The sequence below is a fragment of the Panulirus ornatus genome, chromosome 5 (genome assembly GCF_036320965.1).
Source record: "Panulirus ornatus isolate Po-2019 chromosome 5, ASM3632096v1, whole genome shotgun sequence".
Classification (NCBI taxonomy): domain Eukaryota; kingdom Metazoa; phylum Arthropoda; class Malacostraca; order Decapoda; family Palinuridae; genus Panulirus; species Panulirus ornatus.
The window spans coordinates 13,092,201-13,117,811 of NC_092228.1; the positions used below are offsets into that span (position 1 = coordinate 13,092,201).

A 25,611-nucleotide genomic window follows, 5' to 3' on the forward strand; every position below is an offset into this window, starting at 1 on the left:
TAATATATTTTTTTCTGAAACTCTGCAGGTTGTGGCCTAAAATGTCAAGGAAATATATATTTTTGCTTTTGACCATGTCTTCATGGTTTATAGCTTGACGTCTCGAAGTCAAAATGTTGTCAATGTGAATGTCTCTTTTCAATTATATAAATGTCAATATCTTTTCAAAGTGTGCAAATATATGCACGATTTTTGTTTATATTTTATGATTGAATGCGTTTATATACAAAGTATTACACCGTATTTCGCTTATTAGTATACATATATACATATCAATCATTGCGGGTGTGATTCTCAATGCGTCGATAAGCCGTTGACGAAGCCAAAGCCAGAGCCAATACATTTATATACAATACTAAAATTCATAGAAGTAATCGTATTTCCAGAAATCAGCATCAATTATTAATTAATGAAATATTATGGTATATTTTAGCTGGATATATTGATTGAAAGATATATATTTTTTATATCACCCTTTTTTTGTCATTCGTTAAGTGCTGCACGAGATTTGAAAACAAAAACATTGGAGGTTCTCGTGAGCGCCAGTTTTAAGGTAATTTATTAATTTTTAAAGCATAACAGCGTTCCTTGATCTGTAGAACTAAGCAAGCATTTATTAGAAAGCCAATTAGTAATGGACGGGGTAAGTTATAATAAACTGTAAGTTCAAATTATTAGATCTTGGTTAGGATGGAGGCAGCTCTTTGAACTGGAAGGAAATGTGGGCCATTAACTGTCTTGTAAAGTTTCTACTTGTGTGGTTTATACTGGGACGTATAACGAGGATTATATTTACCAACATCATGGGGAGATAAATGCATAGTTTGCAATGTCTAAAGAATAAAAAAATAATCCTGCGGTGTTTTATTTTGGAAAGTATCAAGTGTCACTTGAGGAATGTATTGAGGTAAGTGAACGTAATGTATTTCTTTGGTTTTATACAGAAATATCAAATTTGCATAAATATTTCTTTTTCTGGGTTGTATTTGAAAGGTATGTTCTTTTCCGATTGTGTAACTTATAAAGTAGTGGGTATGGTTCCATTTAGTATAGTACCATTCGGTAAAAGGAAGAATAATGGTATTAAATTTTTTTCATCCATAACTTTATGATGAAGACCTTACCTAACCAAGCTTTAGTGTTTATGAAGAAAATCCCACAAGCACATTACAAAACAACCAAACCATATAGGTGATTTGCTGTCCATATGCTCTTTTTTGGTCGTCATTTTGTCCATTTATTTGCCAAAGTTGTAATCATCAAAATTCCTACCATTGTTTGAAATTATTTCTTAGTAGAACGGAACAAGAAGGGCACTAGGGATATTCTGCCATAAACATAAGTGATGACAGTATTTATGCTTTTTTTGCCTGCTTCTGCTTGCTCAGTGGAATGTGCTGGTGACTGAGAAAAATATGGGGGAAATTTAATTGGCAGCAGTTTTCAGTCTTGAAATTCTATAGCAGAAAATACATGGATCCGTATTGTTCCATGGCGTTTCATAGGTTATTGCTCTGCCTTATCCTTGAAGTGCCCCTGCCAGAGCAGTGTCTATGTGTTTAATGATGCATGATGCAGGATTAGTGTTGCTTGGACTTTGGGTTAGGTTAGCCTTCCTACATGGCATTTTGCAACACTTGGGCAGAGGTGGATCACTTGTTGACTGGTGGGCCAGGGCTTTGTGTTTTCACATCTGCATACAGAAGAATATCCCAATCACAAAATGGGAAAAGTCTGTTTTTTCTTCTCATCACTATTGACTTTGGATAGATAGATATGTGATTTTTTTTAAAGTTTGTATAGTGTCTAAAGAATGTAATAATATTTGCAGAGCTTAAATCTAGGCTATATTTTTATACTGAATGATATTCGGTTGTGTATCAGGGAGAGTTTGGAGTTGATTAAGCTTGACTCACTTGAGTTATGGTGGATATACAACCCATATTCTTTCATTGTAATAATATGTATGAGCTACAACATATGAGTGGAGTCTTGTGCCTCTGGAAAAAAAGAAGAGTAGGAGGTCAAGTTAAAGATTTTGAGGCCTTTTGATGCTGGTCACCAGAACCTCAGTTTATCTGTTAGATCTTCACGTAAAAGTAGTTTTGCCATGTTATTGTGCTTTTTCAAACTATGCCCCATTTTTAATTTTGTGAAAACTTAGATTGATAGTGTACCAGCATTTTGATTTTCTTTTTCCAAATTAGGTTTAGAAATCTCCCATAGAAACATTATTCCCCATATCCCATTGAATCCTCTATGACATGCTGCTTAATGATTTTATTAAGTTATATTTTCCTAGAATGCATCTCCAGTGTTAGGCAGGTACCAAATGTACTTTGTTGCGTATCTTGTCCTTTACTCAGAAAATTCCTCCTGGTATAATTTTTTTGTCTTTAGATATGTTTTATCAGTCTAACCACAAATCTACTTCTACATATTCACACAGTTTCACACAATGAGTGGAGATCAGAGCTTAAAGTTGGCTGAACTCCAGCAGCGTCTGGATGAAGCAGAGAAGAACACCATTACTGCTGCTATGTATGGGAAACAGCTTCTAGATGAGAATCATGAGCTTCATACTAAGCTTGAGGACACAATAAAAGAGTATGCAGCCATGATTGAGGTCAGTGGTTGTAATAAGTGGTTACATATGTTGTGATTATCTTATTGCCAAGGGAATTATTGTTAGGTATAATGATTTTATGTTTGCTCATATTAATTCCCATTATTTTTCTATATATATATATATATATATATATATATATATATATATATATGTATATGTATATCTTTCTTTCAAACTATTCGCCATTTCCCGCGTTAGCGAGGTAGCGTTAAGAACAGAGAACTGGGCCTTTAAGGGAATATCCTCACCTGGCCCCCTTCTCTATTCCTTCTATGACACGCAGGGAGTACGTGGGAAGTATTCTTTCTCCCCTATCCCCAGGGATATATATATATATATATATATATATATATATATATATATATATATATATGTGTGTATAAATAAAGTGCGTAAATAAAGTGCGTAAGACAAGGGAGCAAATGGGAACTTCAGTGAAGGGCGCAAATGGGGAGGTGATAACAAGTAGTGGTGATGTGAGAAGATGGAGTGAGTATTTTGAAGGTTTGTTGAATGTGTTTGATGATAGAGTGGCAGATATAGGGTGTTTTGGTCGAGGTGGTGTGCAAAGTGAGAGGGTTAGGGAAAATGAGTTGGTAAACAGAGAAGAGGTAGTAAAAGCTTTGCGGAAGATGAAAGCCGGCAAGGCAGCAGGTTTGGATGGTATTGCAGTGGAATTTATTAAAAAAGGGGGTGACTGTATTGTTGACTGGTTGGTAAGGTTATTTAATGTATGTATGACTCATGGTGAGGTGCCTGAGGATTGGCGGAATGCGTGCATAGCGCCATTGTACAAAGGCAAAGGGGATAAGAGTGAGTGCTCAAATTACAGAGGTATAAGTTTGTTGAGTATTCCTGGTAAATTATATGGGAGGATATTGATTGAGAGGGTGAAGGCATGTACAGAGCATCAGATTGGGGAAGAGCAGTGTGGTTTCAGAAGTGGTAGAGGATGTGTGGATCAGGTGTTTGCTTTGAAGAATGTATGTGAGAAATACTTAGAAAAGCAAATGGATTTGTATGTAGCATTTATGGATCTGGAGAAGGCATATGATAGAGTTGATAGAGATGCTCTGTGGAAGGTATTAAGAATATATGGTGTGGGAGGCAAGTTGTTAGAAGCAGTGAAAAGTTTTTATCGAGGATGTAAGGCATGTGTACGTGTAGGAAGAGAGGAAAGTGATTGGTTCTCAGTGAATGTAGGTTTGCGGCAGGGGTGTGTGATGTCTCCATGGTTGTTTAATTTGTTTATGGATGGGGTTGTTAGGGAGGTGAATGCAAGAGTTTTGGAAAGAGGGGCAAGTATGAAGTCTGTTGGGGATGAGAGAGCTTGGGAAGTGAGTCAGTTGTTGTTCGCTGATGATACAGCGCTGGTGGCTGATTCATGTGAGAAACTGCAGAAGCTGGTGACTGAGTTTGGTAAAGTGTGTGAAAGAAGAAAGTTAAGAGTAAATGTGAATAAGAGCAAGGTTATTAGGTACAGTAGGGTTGAGGGTCAAGTCAATTGGGAGGTGAGTTTGAATGGAGAAAAACTGGAGGAAGTGAAGTGTTTTAGATATCTGGGAGTGGATCTGGCAGCGGATGGAACCATGGAAGCGGAAGTGGATCATAGGGTGGGGGAGGGGGCGAAAATTCTGGGAGCCTTGAAGAATGTGTGGAAGTCGAGAACGTTATCTCGGAAAGCAAAAATGGGTATGTTTGAAGGAATAGTGGTTCCAACAATGTTGTATGGTTGCGAGGCGTGGGCTATGGATAGAGTTGTTCGCAGGAGGATGGATGTGCTGGAAATGAGATGTTTGAGGACAATGTGTGGTGTGAGGTGGTTTGATCGAGTAAGTAACGTAAGGGTAAGAGAGATGTGTGGAAATAAAAAGAGCGTGGTTGAGAGAGCAGAAGAGGGTGTTTTGAAGTGGTTTGGGCACATGGAGAGAATGAGTGAGGAAAGATTGACCAAGAGGATATATGTGTCGGAGGTGGAGGGAACGAGGAGAAGAGGGAGACCAAATTGGAGGTGGAAAGATGGAGTGAAAAAGATTTTGTGTGGTCGGGGCCTGAGCATGCAGGAGGGTGAAAGGAGGGCAAGGACTAGAGTGAATTGGAGCGATGTGGTATACAGGGGTTGACGTGCTGTCAGTGGATTGAATCAAGGCATGTGAAGCGTCTGGGGTAAACCATGGAAAGCTGTGTAGGTATGTATATTTGCGTGTGTGGACGTAGGTATATACATGTGTATGGGGGTGGGTTGGGCCATTTCTTTCGTCTGTTTCCTTGCGCTACCTCGCAAACGCGGGAGACAGCGACGAGGTATAAAAAAAAAAAATATATATATATATATATATATATATATATATATATATATATATATATATATATATATATATATATCGCTACCTCGCAAACGCGGGAGACAGCCACAAAGCAAAAAAAAATATATATATATATAATATATGTAAAGTATAATAGAAATAATAAATAATATATATATTTTTTTGCTGCTGTCTCCTGCGTTTGCGAGGTAGCGCAAGGAAACAGACGAAAGAAATGGCCCAACCCACCCCCATACACATGTTTATACATACGTCCACACACGCAAATATACATACCTACACAGCTTTCCATGGTTTACCCCAGACGCTTCACATGCCCTGATTCTATCCACTGACAGCACGTCAACCCCGGTATACCACATCGATCCAATTCACTCTATTCCTTGCCCTCCTTTCACCCTCCTGCATGTTCAGGCCCCGATCACACAAAATCTTTTTCACTCCATCTTTCCACCTCCAATTTGGTCTCCCACTTCTCCTCGTTCCCTCCACCTCCGACACATATATCCTCTTGGTCAATATTTCCTCACTCATTCTCTCCATGTGCCCAGACCATTTCAAAACACCCTCTTCTGCTCTCTCAACCACGCTCTTTTTATTTCCACACATCTCTCTTACCCTTACGTTACTTGATCAAACCACCTCACACCACACATTGTCCTCAAATATCTCATTTCCAGCACATCCATCCTCCTGCGCACAACTCTATCCATAGCCCATGCCTCGCAACCATACAACATTGTTGGAACCACTATTCCTTCAAACATACCCATTTTTGCTTTCCGAGATAATGTTCTCGACTTCCACACATTCTTCAAGGCTCCCAGGATTTTCGCCCCCTCCCCCACCCTATGATCCACTTCCGCTTCCATGGTTCCATCCCCTGCCAGATCCACTCCCAGATATCTAAAACACTTTACTTCCTCCAGTTTTTCTCCATTCAAACTTACCTCCCAGTTGACTTGACCCTCAACCCTACTGTACCTAATAACCTTGTTCTTATTCACATTTACTCTTAACTTTCTTCTTTCACACACTTTACCAAACTCAGTCACCAGCTTCTGCAGTTTCTCACATGAATCAGCCACCAGCGCTGTATCATACAACTGACTCACTTCCCAAGCTCTCTCATCCCCAACAGACTTCATACTTGCCCCTCTTTCCAAAACTCTTGCATTCACCTCCCTAACAACCCCATCCATAAACAAATTAAACAACCATGGAGACATCACACACCCCTGCCGCAATCCTACATTCACTGAGAACCAGTGTTAGAACCAGTGTTAGAAGCAGTGAAAAGTGATTGGTTCTCAGTGAATGTAGGATATATATATATATATATATATATATATATATATATATATATATATATATATATATATATATATACATATATATATATATATATATATATATATATATAAATATATATATATATATATATATATTTATTTTTTTTTTTATTATACTTTGTCGCTGTCTCCCGCGTTTGCGAGGTAGCGCAAGGAAACAGACGAAAGAAATGGCCCCCCCCCCCATACACATGTATATACATATGTCCACACACGCAAATATACATACCTACACAGCTTTCCATGGTTTACCCCAGACACTTCACATGCCCTGCTTCAATCCACTGACAGCACGTCAACCCCGGTATACCACATCGCTCCAATTCACTCTATTCCTTGCCCTCCTTTCCCCCTCCTGCATGTTCAGGCCCCGATCACACAAAATCTTTTTCACTCCATCTTTCCACCTCCAATTTGGTCTCCCTCTTCTCCTTGTTCCCTCCACCTCCGACACATATATCCTCTTGGTCAATCTTTCCTCACTCATCCTCTCCATGTGCCCAAACCACTTCAAAACACCCTCTTCTGCTCTCTCAACCACGCTCTTTTTATTTCCACACATCTCTCTTACCCTTACGTTACTCACTCGATCAAACCACCTCACACCACACATTGTCCTCAAACATCTCATTTGCAGCACATCCATCCTCCTGCGCACAACTCTATCCATAGCCCACGCCTCGCAATATATATATATATATTTTATATATATATATTTTATCCCTGGGGATAGGGGATTAAGAATACTTCCCACGTATTCCCTGCGTGTCGTAGAAGGCGACTAAAAGGGGAGGGAGCGGGAGGCTGGAAATCCTCCCCTCTCGTTTTTTTTTAATTTTCCAAACGAAGGAACAGAGGAGGGCCAGGTGAGGATATTTCCACAAAGGCCCAGTCCTCTGTTCTTAACGCTACCTCGCTAATGCGGGAAATGGCGAATAGCTTAAAAGAAAAGAAAAAAAATATATATATATATATATGGAAGATTGGTTTGTATGTAATTTCTTGCCTTAGAATGTGGGAAAGGATTATTTTATTTATTTTTTTTTTGGAAATGATAATTAAAAGGGAATTATCACTGGAATGGATGGCCATTATTATTAATGAAATAGAAAACCTACATCACCCTAAGCATTGTACTGGCCAAGTTCTGGAAAACAGAAAAAAGACCACATTCATTCACACTCTGTCTCTATCTGTCATGTGTAAAATACCAAAAACCATAACTCCCTCTCCACGTCCAGGCCCCGCAGACCTTTCCATGGTTTACTCCAGACGTTTCACATGCCCATGTTCAATCCATTGACAGCACATTGGCCCCGGTGTACCATAGCATTCCAATTCACTCTTTCTCTCTCCCCCATCATAGTAACATACAATATAGGTTCCAAACTTCAAATATATTGCTTAAATGACTTTCCTGTTACTTAAATGCACTAAGATAACCAAAAATCTGTTTACCCATGATAATGTAGGTATTTGTTGATTTATTATCTCATTGCTCCATCATTTTCAGGTACAGACAAGTGCACTTATTTGGCAGGAGGACTCTTACTATCTTTTGGTTGATGTAGATGATGGGGTTATGCTTTTTGTTAGATAACTTTAATATATGATTAGTAGTTCAGAGTGCCCTCAATAGATAAACTCTATTGAAAAGAGAATTCCATGTAATCCTTGCAAACAAATCATCAATTGGGGTTAGAAGACCAGTGTTTTTAGCTCATCCTGTTTGTAATCTCATACTTGTTTCACACCTTTCATAATTTGGGGGCTCATTATTTAGTACATTATTTCAAGGTACATTAATCTATGTGTAGTGTTAGTGCATCTGAAATATTGATATTCATTTTTCTTAAGTGAATTGCCAGGGATGATTTTATCGGTTTCATGTTCAGGTGAAATGCAAAAGATTTCGACCTTTACACCTTTTGGTGTAACCTCATCTCTTTGTATTTTCATATCTGCTTGCCTTTGTATTCCCTTGTTTTTTTGTATTTGTATGTTGACCATCCTCATTGTTATCACCCATCCTCTTTTCATTTTGCCAGCAAATGGCACCTGCTTCACTGATCTGATTCCTAGAACCAGCACAAGATCTTAGAAAAAAAAGCTTGCACAGTACTGATTTAGGTCTTTAACACTTGGAATTGTGGAACAAATCAGTAACAGCAATGATATGGAAAGATATCAATTGGGTACATTACTCTGATTTTTAGTTGTACATTATACGGTAAATGCTAATTAATTCCATTAATTTTTGGTTGAATACAATTTGGCTGCTAAAAGATGGTTAATTCCTTCTTACAGGTTCTTGAACAGGAAAAACATTGCATTGGCTTGAAGCTAGAGGCCAAATTACAAACAGAACATTCTTTGGCACGAGAGATAGAGCTGCTTCGTGAGCAACAAAATCAACAGATACAGTCTTTGGTGGCTAAAGCAACTCAGTGCCATGAGCAAGAACTTCAGAAAAATGCTAAAAAGGTATTTTCCCTTAAGAATAGTTAACTACCATTTAAAGCGTAGCACTGTAATATATGTATTTGACAAGACATTCCTGGAACACACAACACTAGGTAGTTTAGATTTTATGAAACAGAGTAATCTCACTATCAGGCATTGATTATTTTCAATGAATATTTACAGTCAAGGTCTGCTTAGTAAATGCAAACTGAATTCCATAGAATCTTTTAACTCATTGGCATGGTTAACTAGCTGTTAACCTTATCCCTTAAGGTGATAACTTGCAAAATACAATTGATACACAAGCCAAAAGTATGTTATGACTCCTCTTTTGCAGTATAACGTCATGTTTTTGTAAAGTCTACCTGGACCACTAGTTATTTCCAATGTCTCGTAAATACTGTCAAAACTTGGCAAAGGTTTAGTACTGATGATGGAATCCCCTTAAGTCAGACTTATAACCATCAGTGTAGAGGATGCAGGGTGATTTTTGGAGACTTTTGTATAGAGTGAATGTGTGAGTTATATGGTGGAAAAAACTGAAGTTGCCCAACCATCCTTGTATTGTGATATCAGATAGACATATTTAACTAAATGGCTGGCAGATGTGCTACTTGCTGTTAAGCACGCCATTGCATTGGGTGATGGGGTTATTGTTAGTTGAACAAAAGAGTGGATAGATTAAAGGCAAGTCATTTGAGATGGAAAAGCTTGAGTCTCTTTTAGGTAGGCTGCCCAGTCATATAGATGTGATTATAGAATTCTTACATCCTGAATAGAAGTCATTTATTCTTAAAAACTTTAAGCTGAATCTACACTGTATTGTGTTTGTGTCAGTAAGACTAAATTATATGATTGGGATTTCTTTAATGACATATTTTTTAATTCATTTAATTGCTTACAAAAGCAGAAATGCAGGTACACCACCGATTTTCTGGCTCTCTTGGTTCCAAAGCCTTGCCGGATTCACCATTTTGCCAAACCAACCGTGGTCTTATACAATAATTCATCAACACACCTCTAACCCATTAATTATACATCTTCCTTGTGTCTAAAGTATACCATGGACTGCTAGAAATTTAGATTAAACAAATATTGAATTGAATAGATATTATATTGAAGTCATCCTTCACTATAGTCATGCTCATGTTGTAATTTAAGTTCTTTATGGAACAACCTAGCCTGGTCCATTATCATGCTACCTGACAAGTCTGCTCCGATGCTGTCGAAACCATTCCATCATCACTCGATTGTGCTCAGTACTCTTACCATCTTTCGTAGTTTTTCTTATCATCATTTGCTTCTTGGAAACATTTTCTGCATAGAATTTCAATATTTTCTCCCTCTGCTTCTTTATATCATAAATGGTTGGTGAACCAATACAGTACATGTCACACAGCTTATGCACCAAAATACCATGGTCCATTTTTTCAACAATTCTACTTTATCTTGGATTGATGTAGACTGGTGTTTGTGTTGACACCATGACTGACATTCTCATATGTCTTAGAAAGCCATAGCTACAGTTGAATTTAAGCAAAATAAGCTAAGAATCTTACTGAATTGTGGTAGCACCACCAACAAGTGCAGTGTAAAGAATGTAAATAAACACCCCCTACACAAAACACCATCTGTGGCCACCCAGTAAACTAGTCTGGTGGCTGTTGTAATTTTATGTTCTTCACGTAATTTTTTTAACCGGACTAAAGGAGGTGCCAAACCATCAGTTACTGGAAATTTGATGGTGTACCTGTATTAGAAATGCATTTTTTTTAGAGTCATTTTTAGATAAGCTTTCACTACAGTTTTATCCAGTTCCTGTATGTTAGATGCACTAGTTACATGCTTTTATATGAAGGAATTATGATTTCCTTGTAATTTCAAAAAAAGATATTTGATGAGTTACTTTATCAAAATAAGGACAATTTCACTGTCTTCAGGTGTCAAACCTAGAAACAACTATAGAAAGCCTACATATTGAAGCCAGTCAAAGTAAAGAGTATGTGGTTCTCTTAGAGGCACAACTTAAGGAAGCCCAAGAGAGACTTGACATGTGCAATTCTTCCATTCATGAGCAGTCAACTGATGAGACAACAGCATCTTTGCAGGTTGGTATTTCCATAACATAAACTGAAATTATGCTTATCTTTTAGACCTTAGAATTGATAAACAGAGGAATAAATCCGTGTTGTAGAAAGTCCTAGCATATATGGTCTGAGACAGTTTTATATTGAGTAGAATACTTTCACTCATATGGTTACTTTATTTCAGAAGGAAGGAAATTGTGGAATTTAGATGAGTTAGCGTCATTGTAAAGACTTGATAGGAGGTACACATATTTATATAGTTTGGTTATTAGCATCATGAGAAAGCACCTGGAGTAGAAGTTTAAACCATTGCAGTTGAGGAATTATCTTGAAGACGTAAGTCAAGAGGAAGAAGAAAAAAATGGGAGTGTATCTTTTCAATGGAATTTTGGAGTGCATCCTCAGTTTTAAGTTTAGTGTACTAGGATGAATGAAGACTTCCACAACAGTGAAAAAAAATATAATGATTCACTCAGCACACAAAGTGAAGGAGTTGTGGGAATGTGTGAAAGCCCCATGCTGATGCTCATATGCTGGTAATATGTGTTCAAAAGGAAACATTTTAGGACAGTGTATGGTGTAAAAGGGTGAGATAGAGATGTAGTAATGAAAAGAGCATGTTTTAGAGTTGCTGAAGTGGATATGCCAAAATGGTTTAGACATTTGGAGAGAATGTGTGAAATTAGTGAGGAGAGGTCACAGGGAGAATGTGTATTATAAGTAGATGAGACAGGGAGAAGGGGGAGGCATGCTTAACACTTGTGCTTCTCTGTGGTATGCCAACTTTGGTGCTTTGGGAGAACTCAGGCCTTCTTGTGTGCAACTTCTTTAATGACTTTCTCTGGGACTGTACTTCTCTGTTGACTAGTAGACCAAGATTGTTTTACTTGGGATAGGGTCCTGCACCCCTTCTTCAATCAGATCTTTGTACTTACTTGTATGGTTTGATTGCTCTTGCATTAGAGATAGAGCATATTGGCAGTGAAACTATACTTTTCTCTGAATTCCATTCTTCTTTCATCTTTGGTCTGAATCATTGCAAAGCTGTTCTTGCAATGCTAAGCACACAGTCATTAAAAGAAATTATGCTGTTTTGACATCTTTTATTGATATATTTCAGAGTCAGATTATGACACTGACATGTGAAAAACAAGAACTAGAGCTAAAAGTATCATCCCTCACTGCTCAGATCAAGACTGATAAGCATAAACTACTCCAAGCAGAAAAGAATGTTGCAAAATTAGAAGCAAACCTTGAAGAGAGTGAATGTCAGAGCACATCATATTTTAATGCTTTGGAGGTAAGAATTTGTTTCTTAAGGCTTATTTGTAGACTGTAGTATGATAATGCTGCTCAGTAATTAAGCCCAACTGGCTTACTTTTTTAATGTATGTATTTTACAGGTGAACTTCGTAGAATCTCAGAATGGTTTGGGTATTGCAAATGTCTTTATATGTGTTACATTATGAACCTGTTGGTCAAGCTGAATACCCATAAATGATGGATAGCATAATGAAACAATGAAAATAAGTCTTAACGGTAGATTCTAGATTTTCATGTGATGAGCACTATGTGCTTGCCCTGCCTTTTGGCAAAATGGTAGGAGCAATATATAGAAGTAGTAGGTAGGAGCATCAGGTAGAAACTTCTGGTAGAAGTAATAGGTAGGGACATTAAGCAGGAGCATTAGTCAGTAGGAAAATTAGGTAGGAGCCTCTGAGAACATTGCAGTGACTTGCCTTGCATCTAATTATAGCTTAGCCTTAAAGCAGTTGGATCATGTTAAGGAGGTCCTGTGGTTGTATGATAAAATTATTAATGATAAAACTTAGGGATTTGTAAATTCTTGAATAAGCATTTATTTAGTTATTGTATTTACAGAAAAGCAAGGAAGAGATAATGGAATTAAAGATGGAGATTGAGAGTCTGAAGCTTGGTGAGACAGATCCAGCCAAAAAGGGAAACTCTTTATTTGCTGAGGTTGAAGATCAGAGGCAGGCCATGGAGAAACAACTGCTAAGTTACAAGACAAACTACAATGTGCTTAAGAAACAGTGTGACTTGAAAACTCAGCAGATTAGTAAAATGAAGGTTTGTGATATTGTTTGTCAAGGAAATGCATAAATCATGTAATTTCATTTCTCTTGATATGATACCATTTATTATTTCCATTATCCCATGACACTGCCATCATCCTTTGCTTTACACACCTGCTTGTCTTTTCAACTGTCATGTCAACCAGTTCATTACCATATGAAGGAAAACTTTACAAATACTGCTACATATTCTAATGTTCAATAACTGGATAGGAGCAATAAGAGAAAAAGATAAATTTGCTTTGGTCCACATTACATTTCCTTGATTTCACTTCTTTGATACTTCTGCCTCTTCCATAAATTTTTTCATCACATGTAGCCTATTTCAGCATCTTGCACACTATGAGTACATTTGACAAGATTTCATTAGGTTTTGTACCTTATCTGGATTAAAAGATTTTTCAGTAATGAATTTACATCTTGTCTTGCAGACTAAATGCTTTCCATGGTGTCTTTCCTACCACATATTTTTGGTGGTAGAAGGTGTGTGTGTGTGTGTGCAACTGTGAATACATTCACAGTGTCACATGTTATTATGCATCAGTTAGTGTTAATTGTTTCTCAACCAAAAATTTGCACTTGATGAATTTGTGAAAGTGATTATCATTTGCTTTGTCTGCATTCTTTTCTTCCCCCTCCATTAAGATCACCCCAGGTGAGACCTGTAGATTTAATAATGGCTTCTGCTTGACATGCAATTAAGAACTTAGCAGATGTCGTTTGTTTTTTATTTTGCTCAAACAACCCTTCTCTAAGTGAATATATTCAGTCACATTATTTCTTACCTGAAAATGTACTCCTGATGAAATTGTGAAAGTTTTAGGCTTTCAGGGCTTTTGCACTTTTTTTTCCCCTATCACTGGCATGATCACCTCACCCAAGACTAGTACATATGGGAAGGAAGGTCCAACAGAGAGTAACCAAGCATAGAATGTGAAGTAATTGACATGAGTTACAGGAGGCAGTAGCAGCCACAAAATGAACCATGCTCAAGGGAAAATGTGGTTGCAACCCTTGAATATTTTTAATTACTTTGACAAATTCGATATTAAGCAGCACTGTAATGTAGAAATTAATGAAACAGCTTAAGGGGTATTTCATAGATAATTCAAAGAGATGTTCACATTTATAAGAAAATATTTTTCAAGCTTTATTTATTTTCTTATTTCAGCTGCAGCTGGCATCCTTATTAAGTATGAATAACAGTAAAGTAGATAATGAATATATGAATCATTTGGAGGAGTCATTAGCTTCTGCAAGGACACAGCTGGAGATGTTTACAAAACGGTGTCAGGATCTAGAAGCTCAGCAGACAAACACTGCTCTTTCTAAGGTAGGTAATATGCTGAATATTGTTGAAACTCAGAAAGATTTTATTTTTATGTTAGAGCTTATATAAAGTGATTACGTATTAGCTTTAGGGTGTTCATCAGCACAGAAAGAAACAAGGAATAGATGAAAGGAATGTATCAAACTAATGTATGACAAGAAAAGGAAACCAAGAACTGAAGTCTTTAGTTCCAAGAAAGACACTGTAGTTCAGATTAGCAACACAGGACCATATTTATTAAAGTGGAAAAAATTAGAGCTACTCATGGTGAAATGAAGAGGAAAACTCAAGATGTGGTGCTAGTGCCATACCAGCAGGGTTTTTGAACAGACTTATCAGAGCAGTTGTTGGTGATAGTAAGTGTGGGTCACTCTGACAGTCATCAGATATATTGAACTAGTTCTGTTATGTCAGGTCTGAATAGGCTTGGAGGTGGAAAGATGGAATGAAAAAGGTTTTGAGTGCTTGGGGCCAGAGCATGCAGAAGGGCTGCATTCCCTAGATAGAGTATGTTTTGCACACGACAGCTAGAGAAGGGATGTAGGCGAATGAGGCCATTTCTTTGTCTGTTCCTTGCATTACTTTGTTAAGGGAAACTTATGATATATTATATGCATTTATGTGTCAGGATGGTATGAATGCTGCCAGCAGTAATTTTTCAGCTTAGGTTTATGTAAGAGGATCAAGAAGTATGAAATACAAAAAAGAAATAAGTATTTGGAAAGGAATTCAAAATTAGTAATTAGTTGCTTGAACTTCTTTGTATTGTCATATAGGTGTTAATATTATTTTCATTACAGGTAGAAATAGCTGGTGATGGGCAGGATATAAACAATCTCTTCAGACATATGTATACAGAGAGCCAGTAAGTAAATAGAATTTTCAGTGTTCTTTATTCAGTATTATTGATTACTCATCTGCATCTGTACCTTGTTGAATGGAATTGGTGGGAAATTTCAAGCAGGCTTGGAGTTTTCTTAGTGAAGGTTTTAGAATGAATGTTGAGATATCTGATTAGGTGATTAAATACAGACAAGCTGCTGACTTCCTATATGATGGTTTAGCTGAATCTTGAAACCTAGATAAGAGTTGTACGTTGAAGAACTGGCACATTTGGACACCAAGTTATGTAAGTGGAGGATCACTATAGTAATAACCAAGAAGTAAAATATCAATCTTTAATCATAATGCATAAATATTTTTGGAAACATTACCAATCCCTCTTTAACAGTGACATAGTGAGGTTAAATGCCACTAGACTTCAAGGTTACAGATTAATTGTATGTGCTGTAGGCATAAAGCTTTTATGGCCCTAAATATCAGGCCCTGATCTGTCTATCTTTCTGTATCTCTGATGCCTGTTCCAGTTGGAACTCCCTCAGATGGATGGCCACAGCAACAGTCTCCATTATTAAAGAACTCCAGTGCTGCTTCCTAGCCTTTAGTGCCTCACTCTTAACAGGCCAGTGGCAGAGGGCAAGTTTACTGCAGTGTTTGCAGAGGCTCCTATCTAATGTTCCTAATGACTAATTCTATCTACTGCTCCTACCTAATGTTTCTACCTGATAATCTTGCCTAGATCTTCCTACCTACTGCTCCTACCATTTTGCCAAAAGGCAGGGCTAGCGCATAGTGCTCATAACAGGAAAATCCAGAGTTACAAAGAATGAGCTGCGTGAGTTGTATGTTGTCAAGTGTTACATATGACAAGGAGAGATTGTATGTTTGTGGACAGAATGCCAGTAGTCCACATGTTAGTGAGGCAGAAAGAAAAGACAGCTACCTGGGTCAGAAAAGAGTACAACATGACAACCACTAAAGTGCTGGCTCACTAAGCAGATGTCACTAACTCTCCTGATACCCAGGTGGGTAATAATGGTAATATACCTCCCAGGTCATTGGCTGCCTACTCAGCTACTGAAATTGTAGTGTACCATTGCAATTTTAGACAGGTATGTCATGGTCTGGACATATACAATATTCCTTTTTGGAAGTGGGAAGGCCATCTTTTTTTTGTGGGTCATATCTGTTTGCTGTTTCATCCTTCTTTCCCCTCCCATCCCATCCTATGTATCCCTCACCCAGTACCCTTCCTGCCCCTCCTCCTTCCTCACCTTTCCTGTCTTCACCCACTTCTTTCCTTCTTCCTCTTGTCTTTTCTTTTTTTTCTCCTCATATTTATCAGATCATGTATGAACAGTTTTATAAGCATTTTTCAAAAGTATGTGTGATTGATACTAAATTTGTGCAGATAAAAAAAGATTGACTAATTAGGAATATATACATATAGTACTTTGAAAAAATATATGTAAAATGTTCCTCTAAAGATAAGTAGTCTCCCCTGTTATCTGTGCAAAATTTTTTGCATGTTGTATTAGGTAGTAGTTGGTAGGCAGCCACTGACCAGGGAGGTACATTACCAGTACTACCCACCTTAGTATCAGGAGGGGTAGTGATGGCTCCAGCATTGCAGTGGTTGTCAAGTTGCATTCCTATGACCCATGTAGCCATCTTTTCTTTCTGCCTCATCCACGCTTGGATTGCCAGTATTCTTTCCACAAACATACAATATCTCTTTGTCACACATAGCACTTGACAACACTTTACTCACACATCTCAGTCATCTTAACTCTAGATTTTCCTGTGGTGAGTGCTATGTGCTTGCCCTACCTTTTGGCAAAATGGTAGGAGCAATACATGGAAATTGTAGATAGGAAAATTAGACTGGAGCATTAGGTAGTGCTCACTGCAGGAAAATCTAGAGTTACAAAGAATGAGCTGTGTGAGTCAAGTGTTATGAAAAGATTGCATGTTTGAAGACAGAATGCCAGTTTTCCACTTGTGGGCAAGGCAGAAAGAAAAAACAGCAACCAGGGTTAGAGAAGTTCACTTTGACAGCCACTGAAGTGCTGCCGCACTATGCAGGTGTTACTCATCCTCCCAATATTCAGTTGGGTAGCACTGGTAATATACTTCCGAGGTATATTACCACCTACCAGCTACTACCTACCAATACTACTACCTTAATATTTCTTTAGTACAAAAATAGTGCACATGTCCCTGCAACTGTTTTAAGTACAGAAATGAGTATCTTGTATGCAAAACTAGTTTTCCCTCTAGTTCAGGAGAATGCTGGAACAGTTATCTTTACTTCTACCTAAGATCTCAAACATATCTACTGGAAACCTCTTCTGTTACTGCTGATTTTCATATACCTGTACAATTTCACATGATGAGTTAAATTTATTTGTTGTTTTATTCACTGTTTGAAGTGAATTTCTCAGTAATAAGAATTTTTCTTTTCTTTACGCAGAAAAAAAGTTTGTGATCTTGACCAAGCCCTAAATACAGCACAGTTTGACAAAGTAGTATTAAGCGATCGTATACTACAGTTGCAACGAAAGCTTCACCAGGCTGAAGCTGCCAGGAATGCCGTCAATGCTGAAGCAATCACACTGCGGGTTAGATTAGAAGAGATGGCAGCAAAGAAGGGCGAGAAAATAGGTTAGTTTGACAATAGAGCATCATATTTTTATTCGGTGAACATACCTCCAACAGTATAAGAACAAACCCAACAAAATCCCTCACAGACTTTATTTATTCATATTTTTTTTTCGCATGTGCTCATTTCCTGTGAGAGCAAGGTAGTGACAAAAACAGATGACAGAACCTTAGAGTAAAAAATCTTCACATAGCTCCTTGCTCTCTTCTTTCTTTTGCAAAGTAATACAGGAAGGGAGGCTTTCCAGCCACCTGCTTCCACCGTCAGCAACATGCAGGGAATGCATGGGTAGTATTCCCTGTGTGTCATAAAAGGTGACTAAGAGGGGCAAGAGTGGGTGGCTGGAAATCCTCCCTTCCTGTATTGAGCAAGTGTGTATCTGTGATCATGTTTGGGTGGTTTGCAAAGTATAAGTGGAGGCTGGGGCTTCCTCACAAGAAATGATCAGGATTAGAAGGTCCTGACCTATTTATTCCCAGGTGATATAGCTCATACTTGAGTCACTGTTATAGAGAGAAAAAAAAAATCAATTATCAAAACCCACATTGTAAGTAAGAAACAATAAGAACATTGATCTGGTACTTTTTTATTTCTACAGATGACTGCTACTTCATATAATCTTGAAAATTTCAGGCACTGATTTTAAGGAAGTAAAAATGGTGAAAGAAAAAATTCCCGGCTTTGAGAAACTTACATCTCCATCAGAAAAAATTCAAAGTTCAACACCTAAAGAGATTATATCACTGAAAGAAAAGTTAGTAGACCCGAAAACGATGCAAGAAATTGATGTGCAAGTAAAAAATATGAGTAAATGTTTAGAAGGTAATGTTTCATATTTTCCTTTGCATTTATCAGAATATTTCCTATTGTTTGAGAAATTAACATTGTTACTGATAATGCACTACTTATGATAATGAAACATAGGCATTGGTTAAAACTATTGATATACCAGTCTTAGGAAAGTCTTCACTAAATGATAAATATCACTTTTACTTTTTGTAGGTTCGGTGCATGGAAATGTGAATACCATTGGAAGTGGAACCATAGAAAATGAAAAGGTTGCGTTACCATCTGAGCAAGAACAGAAGAAGAAAACTAAGAAATCTGTACATATGACTGAAACTGTTGCTGTTCAAGAATATGATGGTCAAGTATGTGTTTAGAGATACTTTTTGAGTAGTACAGTAGCAGTTACATCCAGGGAATTAAGTCTTTTTACCAGCATTCAGGGTTGAGGCTGATGGCTTTAGCTCAGTAGTATTGATTTTAAACAAAGATGCTGTACTGAATTGGCACAGTACAACACATATACCTGGGAATAAAGGTCGGCATAGTACAACACATGTACCTGGGAATTAAGGTAAAGATATTACCGTTCCCTCCTCACTTTTTTCCTTCAGATTAGTGTGAGCTATATCTTTGATGCAGACTCATTCACCTGGTACCACTCACCCTTCTCCCATCCTGTCCACTCTCTTGGCTAATGCTCCTCAGTTCATTAAGTCTCCATTTACCACATATATTTGTAGCTCTTTCCACATGGACCCTCTTTCATCCCTAAAGAGTTTCATAGTTATGTTAGAAATAAGACTCATTGCCCAATTAATTAGGCCATTAATTACAAATTATGGAAACTTTATTCAAGACAGTGCTGTTAAACATGAAGGTTGCAAAAAATACCAGATTTTAGATGTGAAAATATCAGTGATCTTTGCACTGCTTTTGACAGGCAAACATGAAATGATTTTGTTAATGAAAACGATATAGATGTAGATAGGAAACATTCATTGATACTTTCAAAGCAGGGGAGGGAGTACATGTCATTGCATATAAGATGTTCTTGTTTCAAAACAAAGCCAAATTGATGGAGCAGTAACATAAACTGCTTTCATTTAAGAAGGTAATACATAAGAAACTTAAGAGACAAACAACCAACAGCAAGACAGTAAATTACATAAATCTGTGTAAAGAAACTAAGACTTGTACATCAGTGCAAACATCAGTGTGAAGCGTATATTGCTGAAAATAACTGCAGAAACCCTAAGGAGTTTTATAGTTGTATTAGAAGCAAGACAGCCATTACCCAATCAATGGGACCATTAAGTGCAGAAAATGGTGATGTAATTCAAGACAACAAAGCCAAGGCAAAGATTTTAAACTTCTTTGCATGTTTATTCTGTATTTACCACTGAGGGTACAACTCATGTCCAGAAGCTCGATCCATTGCTAAGCAGGAAAAATGTATTGCAGCATATTGAAAAAAAAAGATGAAGATATCTGCTGGCACTGAATCAAATGAGAGTAAATAAAACAGCAAGCCCAGATAGTCTTATCAGAGGATTCTGAAAGAGGCAAAAAATGAGATAGTAAGCCCATGGCTGCTATTTCCAATAAGACACTTGTTACAAGAAATGTTCCTGAGGGCTGGAAACTTGCTAATGTAATACTGATATTCTGAAAAGGTAATAAATCAATGCTTGGCAACGTGTAAGGCTTGTGTTTTAGTAGGAAGAAAGGAGAGTGAATGGTTCCAAGTGAAGATTGGTCTGCAGCAGGGGTGTGTGAGGTCACCATGGTTGTTTAATTTGTTAATGGATGGGTTGGTGAGGGAGGTAAATACAATGAGAGGACCTTGGAAGTGAGTCAGTTGTTTGCTGATGATCACTGGTGGCACATTTGAGTGAGAAACTGCGAACTTGGTGATTAAGTTTGGAAGAGTGTGTGAAAGGAGAAAGTTGAGTGAATTTAAATAAAAGCAAGGTTATCAGGTTTAGTAGGGTCAAGGGACTAGTTAGTTTGGGCATAAATCTGAATGGAGAGAAATGGGAAGAAATGGGAGTGGACAAGGCAGTGACTGGAACCATGGAAGCAGAAGTGATTCATAGGGTGGAAAGAGGAGGTAAAAGTTCTGGGAGCACTGAAGAGGGCATGGAAAGAGAGATTGTTATCTGGGAGGGCACAATGGGTATGTTTTGAAGGAATAGTAGTCCCAACAGTATTATATGGATGCAAGGCATGGGTTGTACAGAGGAAGGTGGATGTGTTGGGAATTTAACGTTTTAGGACAATATGTTATGTAAGGTGGTTTGATTGAGTTAGTAATGAAAGGGTAAAAAAGATGTGTGGTAACTAAAAGAGTGTGGTTGAGCAGGCAGAAGAGGATATGTTGAAATATAGTTGGACATATGGAGAGAATGAGTGAGGAAAGGTCGACAAAGAGGTTATACGTTTCAAAGTGTTGGGAATAAGGAGAATGTGGGGACCAAATTGGAGATTGAAGGTTGGAGCAAAAAAGATTTTGAGCAATTAGGGCCTAAACATGCAGGAGAATGAAAGGGATGTATGGAATAGAGTGAACCGGAACGATGTGGTATACTGGTGTCGACATGCTGCCAGTGGACTGAAACAGGGCAAGTGAAGCATCCGGGGTAAGCCATGGAAAGGTCTGTATGTCGTGGATTTGGATAGGGAGCTGTAGTTTCAGTGCATTACATATGACAACTTGAGTATGGATATCAATGGATGTGGCCTTTCTTAGTATGTTTCCAGGCACAACCTCGAAAACACGGGGAAAAGGCGACTTAATATGAAAGGAAAGGGATATAAGGATAAAGTACATGCTGTATTTTGAACAAATTATTATCATTATTATTATTATTATTATTATTATTATTATTATTATTATTATTATGATTGCTGTTTTTATTTATTTACTTTATCATACTTTGTCGCTGTCTCCCGCGTTAGTGAGGCAGCGCAAGGAAACAGATGAAAGAATTGCCCAACCCACCCATGTACACATATATATATACATACACGTCCAGACATGCACATATACATAGCTATACATCGCAACGTATACATATATATACACATACAGACATATACATATATACACATGTACATAATTCATACTGTCTGCCCTTATTCATTCATGCCACACATGAAATGACAACCCCTTCCCCCCACATGTGTGCGAGGTAATGCTAGGAAAAGACAACGAAGGCCACATTCGTTCACACTCAGTCTCTAGCTGTCATGTATAATGCACTGAAACCACAGCTCCCTTTCCACATCCAGGCCTCACAAAACTTTCCATGGTTTACCCCAGACGCTTCACATGCCCTGGTTCAATCCATTGACAGCACGTCAACCCTGGTATACCACATTGTTCCAATTCACTCTATTCCTTGCATGCCTTTCACCCTCCTGCATGTTCAGGCCCCGATCACTCAAAATCTTTTTCACTCCATCTTCCCACCTCCAGTTTGGTCTCCAATTTGCTGTTTTATTATTATTATTATTATTATTATTATTATTATTATTATCATTATTATTATTATTATTATTATTATTATTATTATTATTATTATCATTATTATACATGATTGCTGTTTCCTGTGTCAGCGAGGTAGTGCCTGGAAAGAGATGAAGAATAGGCCCATCCACTCATATACTCACATATATATATTTATTTTATTTATTTTGCTTTGTCGCTGTCTCCCGCGTTTGCGAGGTAGCGCAAGGAAACAGATGAAAGAAATGGCCCAACCCACCCTCATACACACGTATATACATACACGTCCACACACGCAAATATACATACCTATACATCTCAATGTACACATATATATACACACACAGACATATACATATATACACATGTACATAATTCATACTGTCTACCTTTATTCATTCCCATTGCCACCTCGCCACACATGGAATAACATCCCCCTCCCCCCTCATGTGTGCGAGGTAGCGCTAGGAAAAGACAACAAAGGCCCCATTCGTTCACACTCAGTCTCTAGCTGTCATGTAATAATGCCTGAAACCACAGCTCCCTTTCCACATCCAGGCCCCACAGAACCTTCCATGGTTTACCCCAGATGCTTCACATGCCCTGATTCAATCCATTGACAGCACGTCGACCCCGGTATACCACATCGATCCAATTCACTCTATTCCTTGCCCGCCTTTCACCCTCCTGCATGTTCAGGCCCCGATCACTCAAAATCTTTTTCACCCCATCTTTCCACCTCCAATTTGGTCTCCCACCTCTCCTCATTCCCTCCACCTCCGACACATATATCCTCTTGGTCAATCTTTCCTCACTCATTCTCTCCATGTGCCCAAACCATTTCAAAACACCCTCTTCTGCTCTCTCAACCATGCTCTTTTTATTTCCACACATCTCTCTTACCCTTACATTACTTACTCGATCAAACCACCTCATACCACATATTGTCCTCAAACATCTCATTTCCAGCAGATACATAAACATATACATAAACACACATAAACATACATATACACATCAACGTATACACATGTACATACACATACACAGACAAATACATATATGCTCATGTACATATTCCTACTTGCTTACCTTCATCCATTCCTGTCGCTACCCCATCCCACAGGATATAGCATCGCTACCCCCTGCTTCAGCAAGGTAGCACCAGGAAACAGACAAAAAAGGCCGCCTCATTCGTTCACACTTAGTCTCTAGCTGTCATGTGTAATGCACCGAAACCACAGACCTTTCCATGGTTTACCCCAGATGTTTCACATGCCCTGGTGCAGTCCATTGATAGCACGTCGACCCCAGTATACCACATTGTTCCAATTCACTCTGTTTCATGCACACCTTTCACCCTCCTGTATGTTCAGGCCCCAGTTGCTCAAAATCTTTTTCATTCCGTCCTTCCACCTCCAATTTGGTCTCCCACTTCTTGTCTCCTCCACCTCTGACACATATATATCTTCTTCATCAATCTCTCTTCAATCATTCTTTCCATATGCCCAAACCATTTCAGCACACCCTCTTCTGCTCTCTCAACCACACTCTTTTTTATTTCCACACATCTCTCTTACCCTTTCATTACTTACTTGATCAAACCACCTCATGCCACATATTGCACTTAAACATTTAATTTCCAACACATCCACCATCCTCTGTACAACCCTATCCATAGCCCATGCCTCGCAACCATATAATATTGTTGGAATTACTATTCCTTCATACATACCCATTTTTGCTCTCTGAGATAACATTATTTTCTTCCACACATTCTTCATTGCTCCCAAAACCTCTGCCCCTTTGCCCCCTCCCCCACTCTGTGACTCACTTATGCTTCCATGGTTCCATTCACTTCTAAGTCCATTCCCAGATTTCTAAGACACTTCACTTCCTCCAATTTTTCTCCATTCAAACTTACATCCCAATTAACTTGTCCCTCAACCCTACTGAACCTAATAACCTTGCTCTTATTCACATTTACTCTCAACTTTCTCCTTTCACACACTTTTCCAAATTTAGTCACCAACTTCTGCAGTCTCCCACAAATCAGCTACCAGAGCTGTATCATTAGCAAACACCTGACTCACTTCCCTGGCACTCTCATCCCCAACATACTGCATACTCACCCTTCTCTCCAAACTCTTGCATTTACCTCCTTAACCATCCCATCTATAAACAAATTAAACAACCATGGGGACATCACACACCCCTGCTGCAAACCAACCTTCACTGGGAACCAGTCACTCTCCTCTCTTCCTACTCATACACATGCCTTACATACTTGGTAAAAACTCTTCACTGCTTCACCATATACTCTTAAGACCTTCCACAAAGCATCTCTATCAACCCTATCATATGCCTTCTCCAGATCCATAAATGCTACAAATAAATCCATCTGTTTTTCTAAGTATTTCTCACACATTTTTTTCAAAGCACACCCCTGATCCACACATTCTCTACCATTTCTGAAACCACATTGCTCTTTCCCAATCTGGTGCTCTGTACATGCCTTCACTCTCATGATCAACACCCTCCCATGTAATTTCCCAGGAATACTCAACAAATTTATGCTGCTGTACATATGGTACAGATACCATAATAACAAGGTAGAGAAGAGGTTGATTGATATATTTGTAGTTAGAAAGTAGGAAGTGAATATATTCAGTTTGAGAGCTATGTAAGGGCCCTTAGATCCTATGGTAACAGTCTATAGATTAGTCACTGAGTTCCTAAGCTGCAAATTTTAAAGATATGGCTGGTGTGTAACTGTCAGTTGCATTTCTATAATCTTCATTATGCATGAAATATTTATAAAAGATCATCTAATTTGAATCATATCTATTTCACTATTGGATTGCTACAAAGTTGTCATTCAAAAGTTGTGTTGATCATCTGATATGAAATTATAGGCAGTGCAGAACTTCAAATCATGTAGGTAAGGAGTGGGCATCTGTTAAAATTTGCATACAGTAACTGGTAAGATGAAGTATTAATTAAGTATTTTGTCTGCTCTGTATAGGTTCAAAACACCCAGATGAAAAGAGAAGATGGTGTGAAGAAGATTGAAAGAAAGAAAATGCTGAGGAAAATGGAGGCCCCTTTAATCAAGGTTACTAGTGGAGGGCATCAAGAGGAATGCAAGCAGCAGTAGGGTGTAAACTTTATTGATTGTAGTCACATTTAGGAGTCATTTTCGTCATAACCAAAGGATTTTAAGTCTATCTTTTGATATTTCTAAGAAGTGTTTCTAAAGGACTATGATAATTTTGATCTTTGTAAACATATAAATGTTTATATATTTTAGATGATTTTTTTCCTATTTCATGTGTGTGAAAAGATCTTTGGGACCATCAGATAAGTACAAAGAAGTGAGTTTGAGGTTGATCTGGGTTAGAGAGAAAGTCGTCAGTGAGAGGCAAGTGGTTGCTAGTGCTTTTGCACTAGGCAGTGAGAGAAGTGAAGAAAAAGCTCACCTCAGGAGAAGCTGATTGAATGCATTTGCAGTGTTGATGCAGTTGATCA

At 38.1% G+C, this 25,611-nt stretch overlaps 1 protein-coding gene across 1 annotated transcript; it reads left to right on the forward strand.

Annotated features, from left to right (window-relative positions):
- The first annotated feature begins 501 nt into the window (after nucleotides 1-501).
- On the forward strand, nucleotides 502-25,392 carry LOC139748574 (protein Spindly-B-like). The gene is made up of 12 exons (XM_071661617.1): nucleotides 502-553; nucleotides 2,450-2,626; nucleotides 8,616-8,792; nucleotides 10,712-10,879; nucleotides 11,979-12,158; nucleotides 12,740-12,949; nucleotides 14,126-14,287; nucleotides 15,085-15,149; nucleotides 17,598-17,788; nucleotides 18,420-18,608; nucleotides 18,789-18,937; nucleotides 25,109-25,392. Exons 2-12 carry the CDS (start codon nucleotides 2,459-2,461, stop codon nucleotides 25,238-25,240), a joined length of 1,791 nt encoding a protein of 596 aa, XP_071517718.1. The 5' UTR covers nucleotides 502-553; nucleotides 2,450-2,458; the 3' UTR covers nucleotides 25,241-25,392.
- Nucleotides 25,393-25,611: the final 219 nt, after the last annotated feature.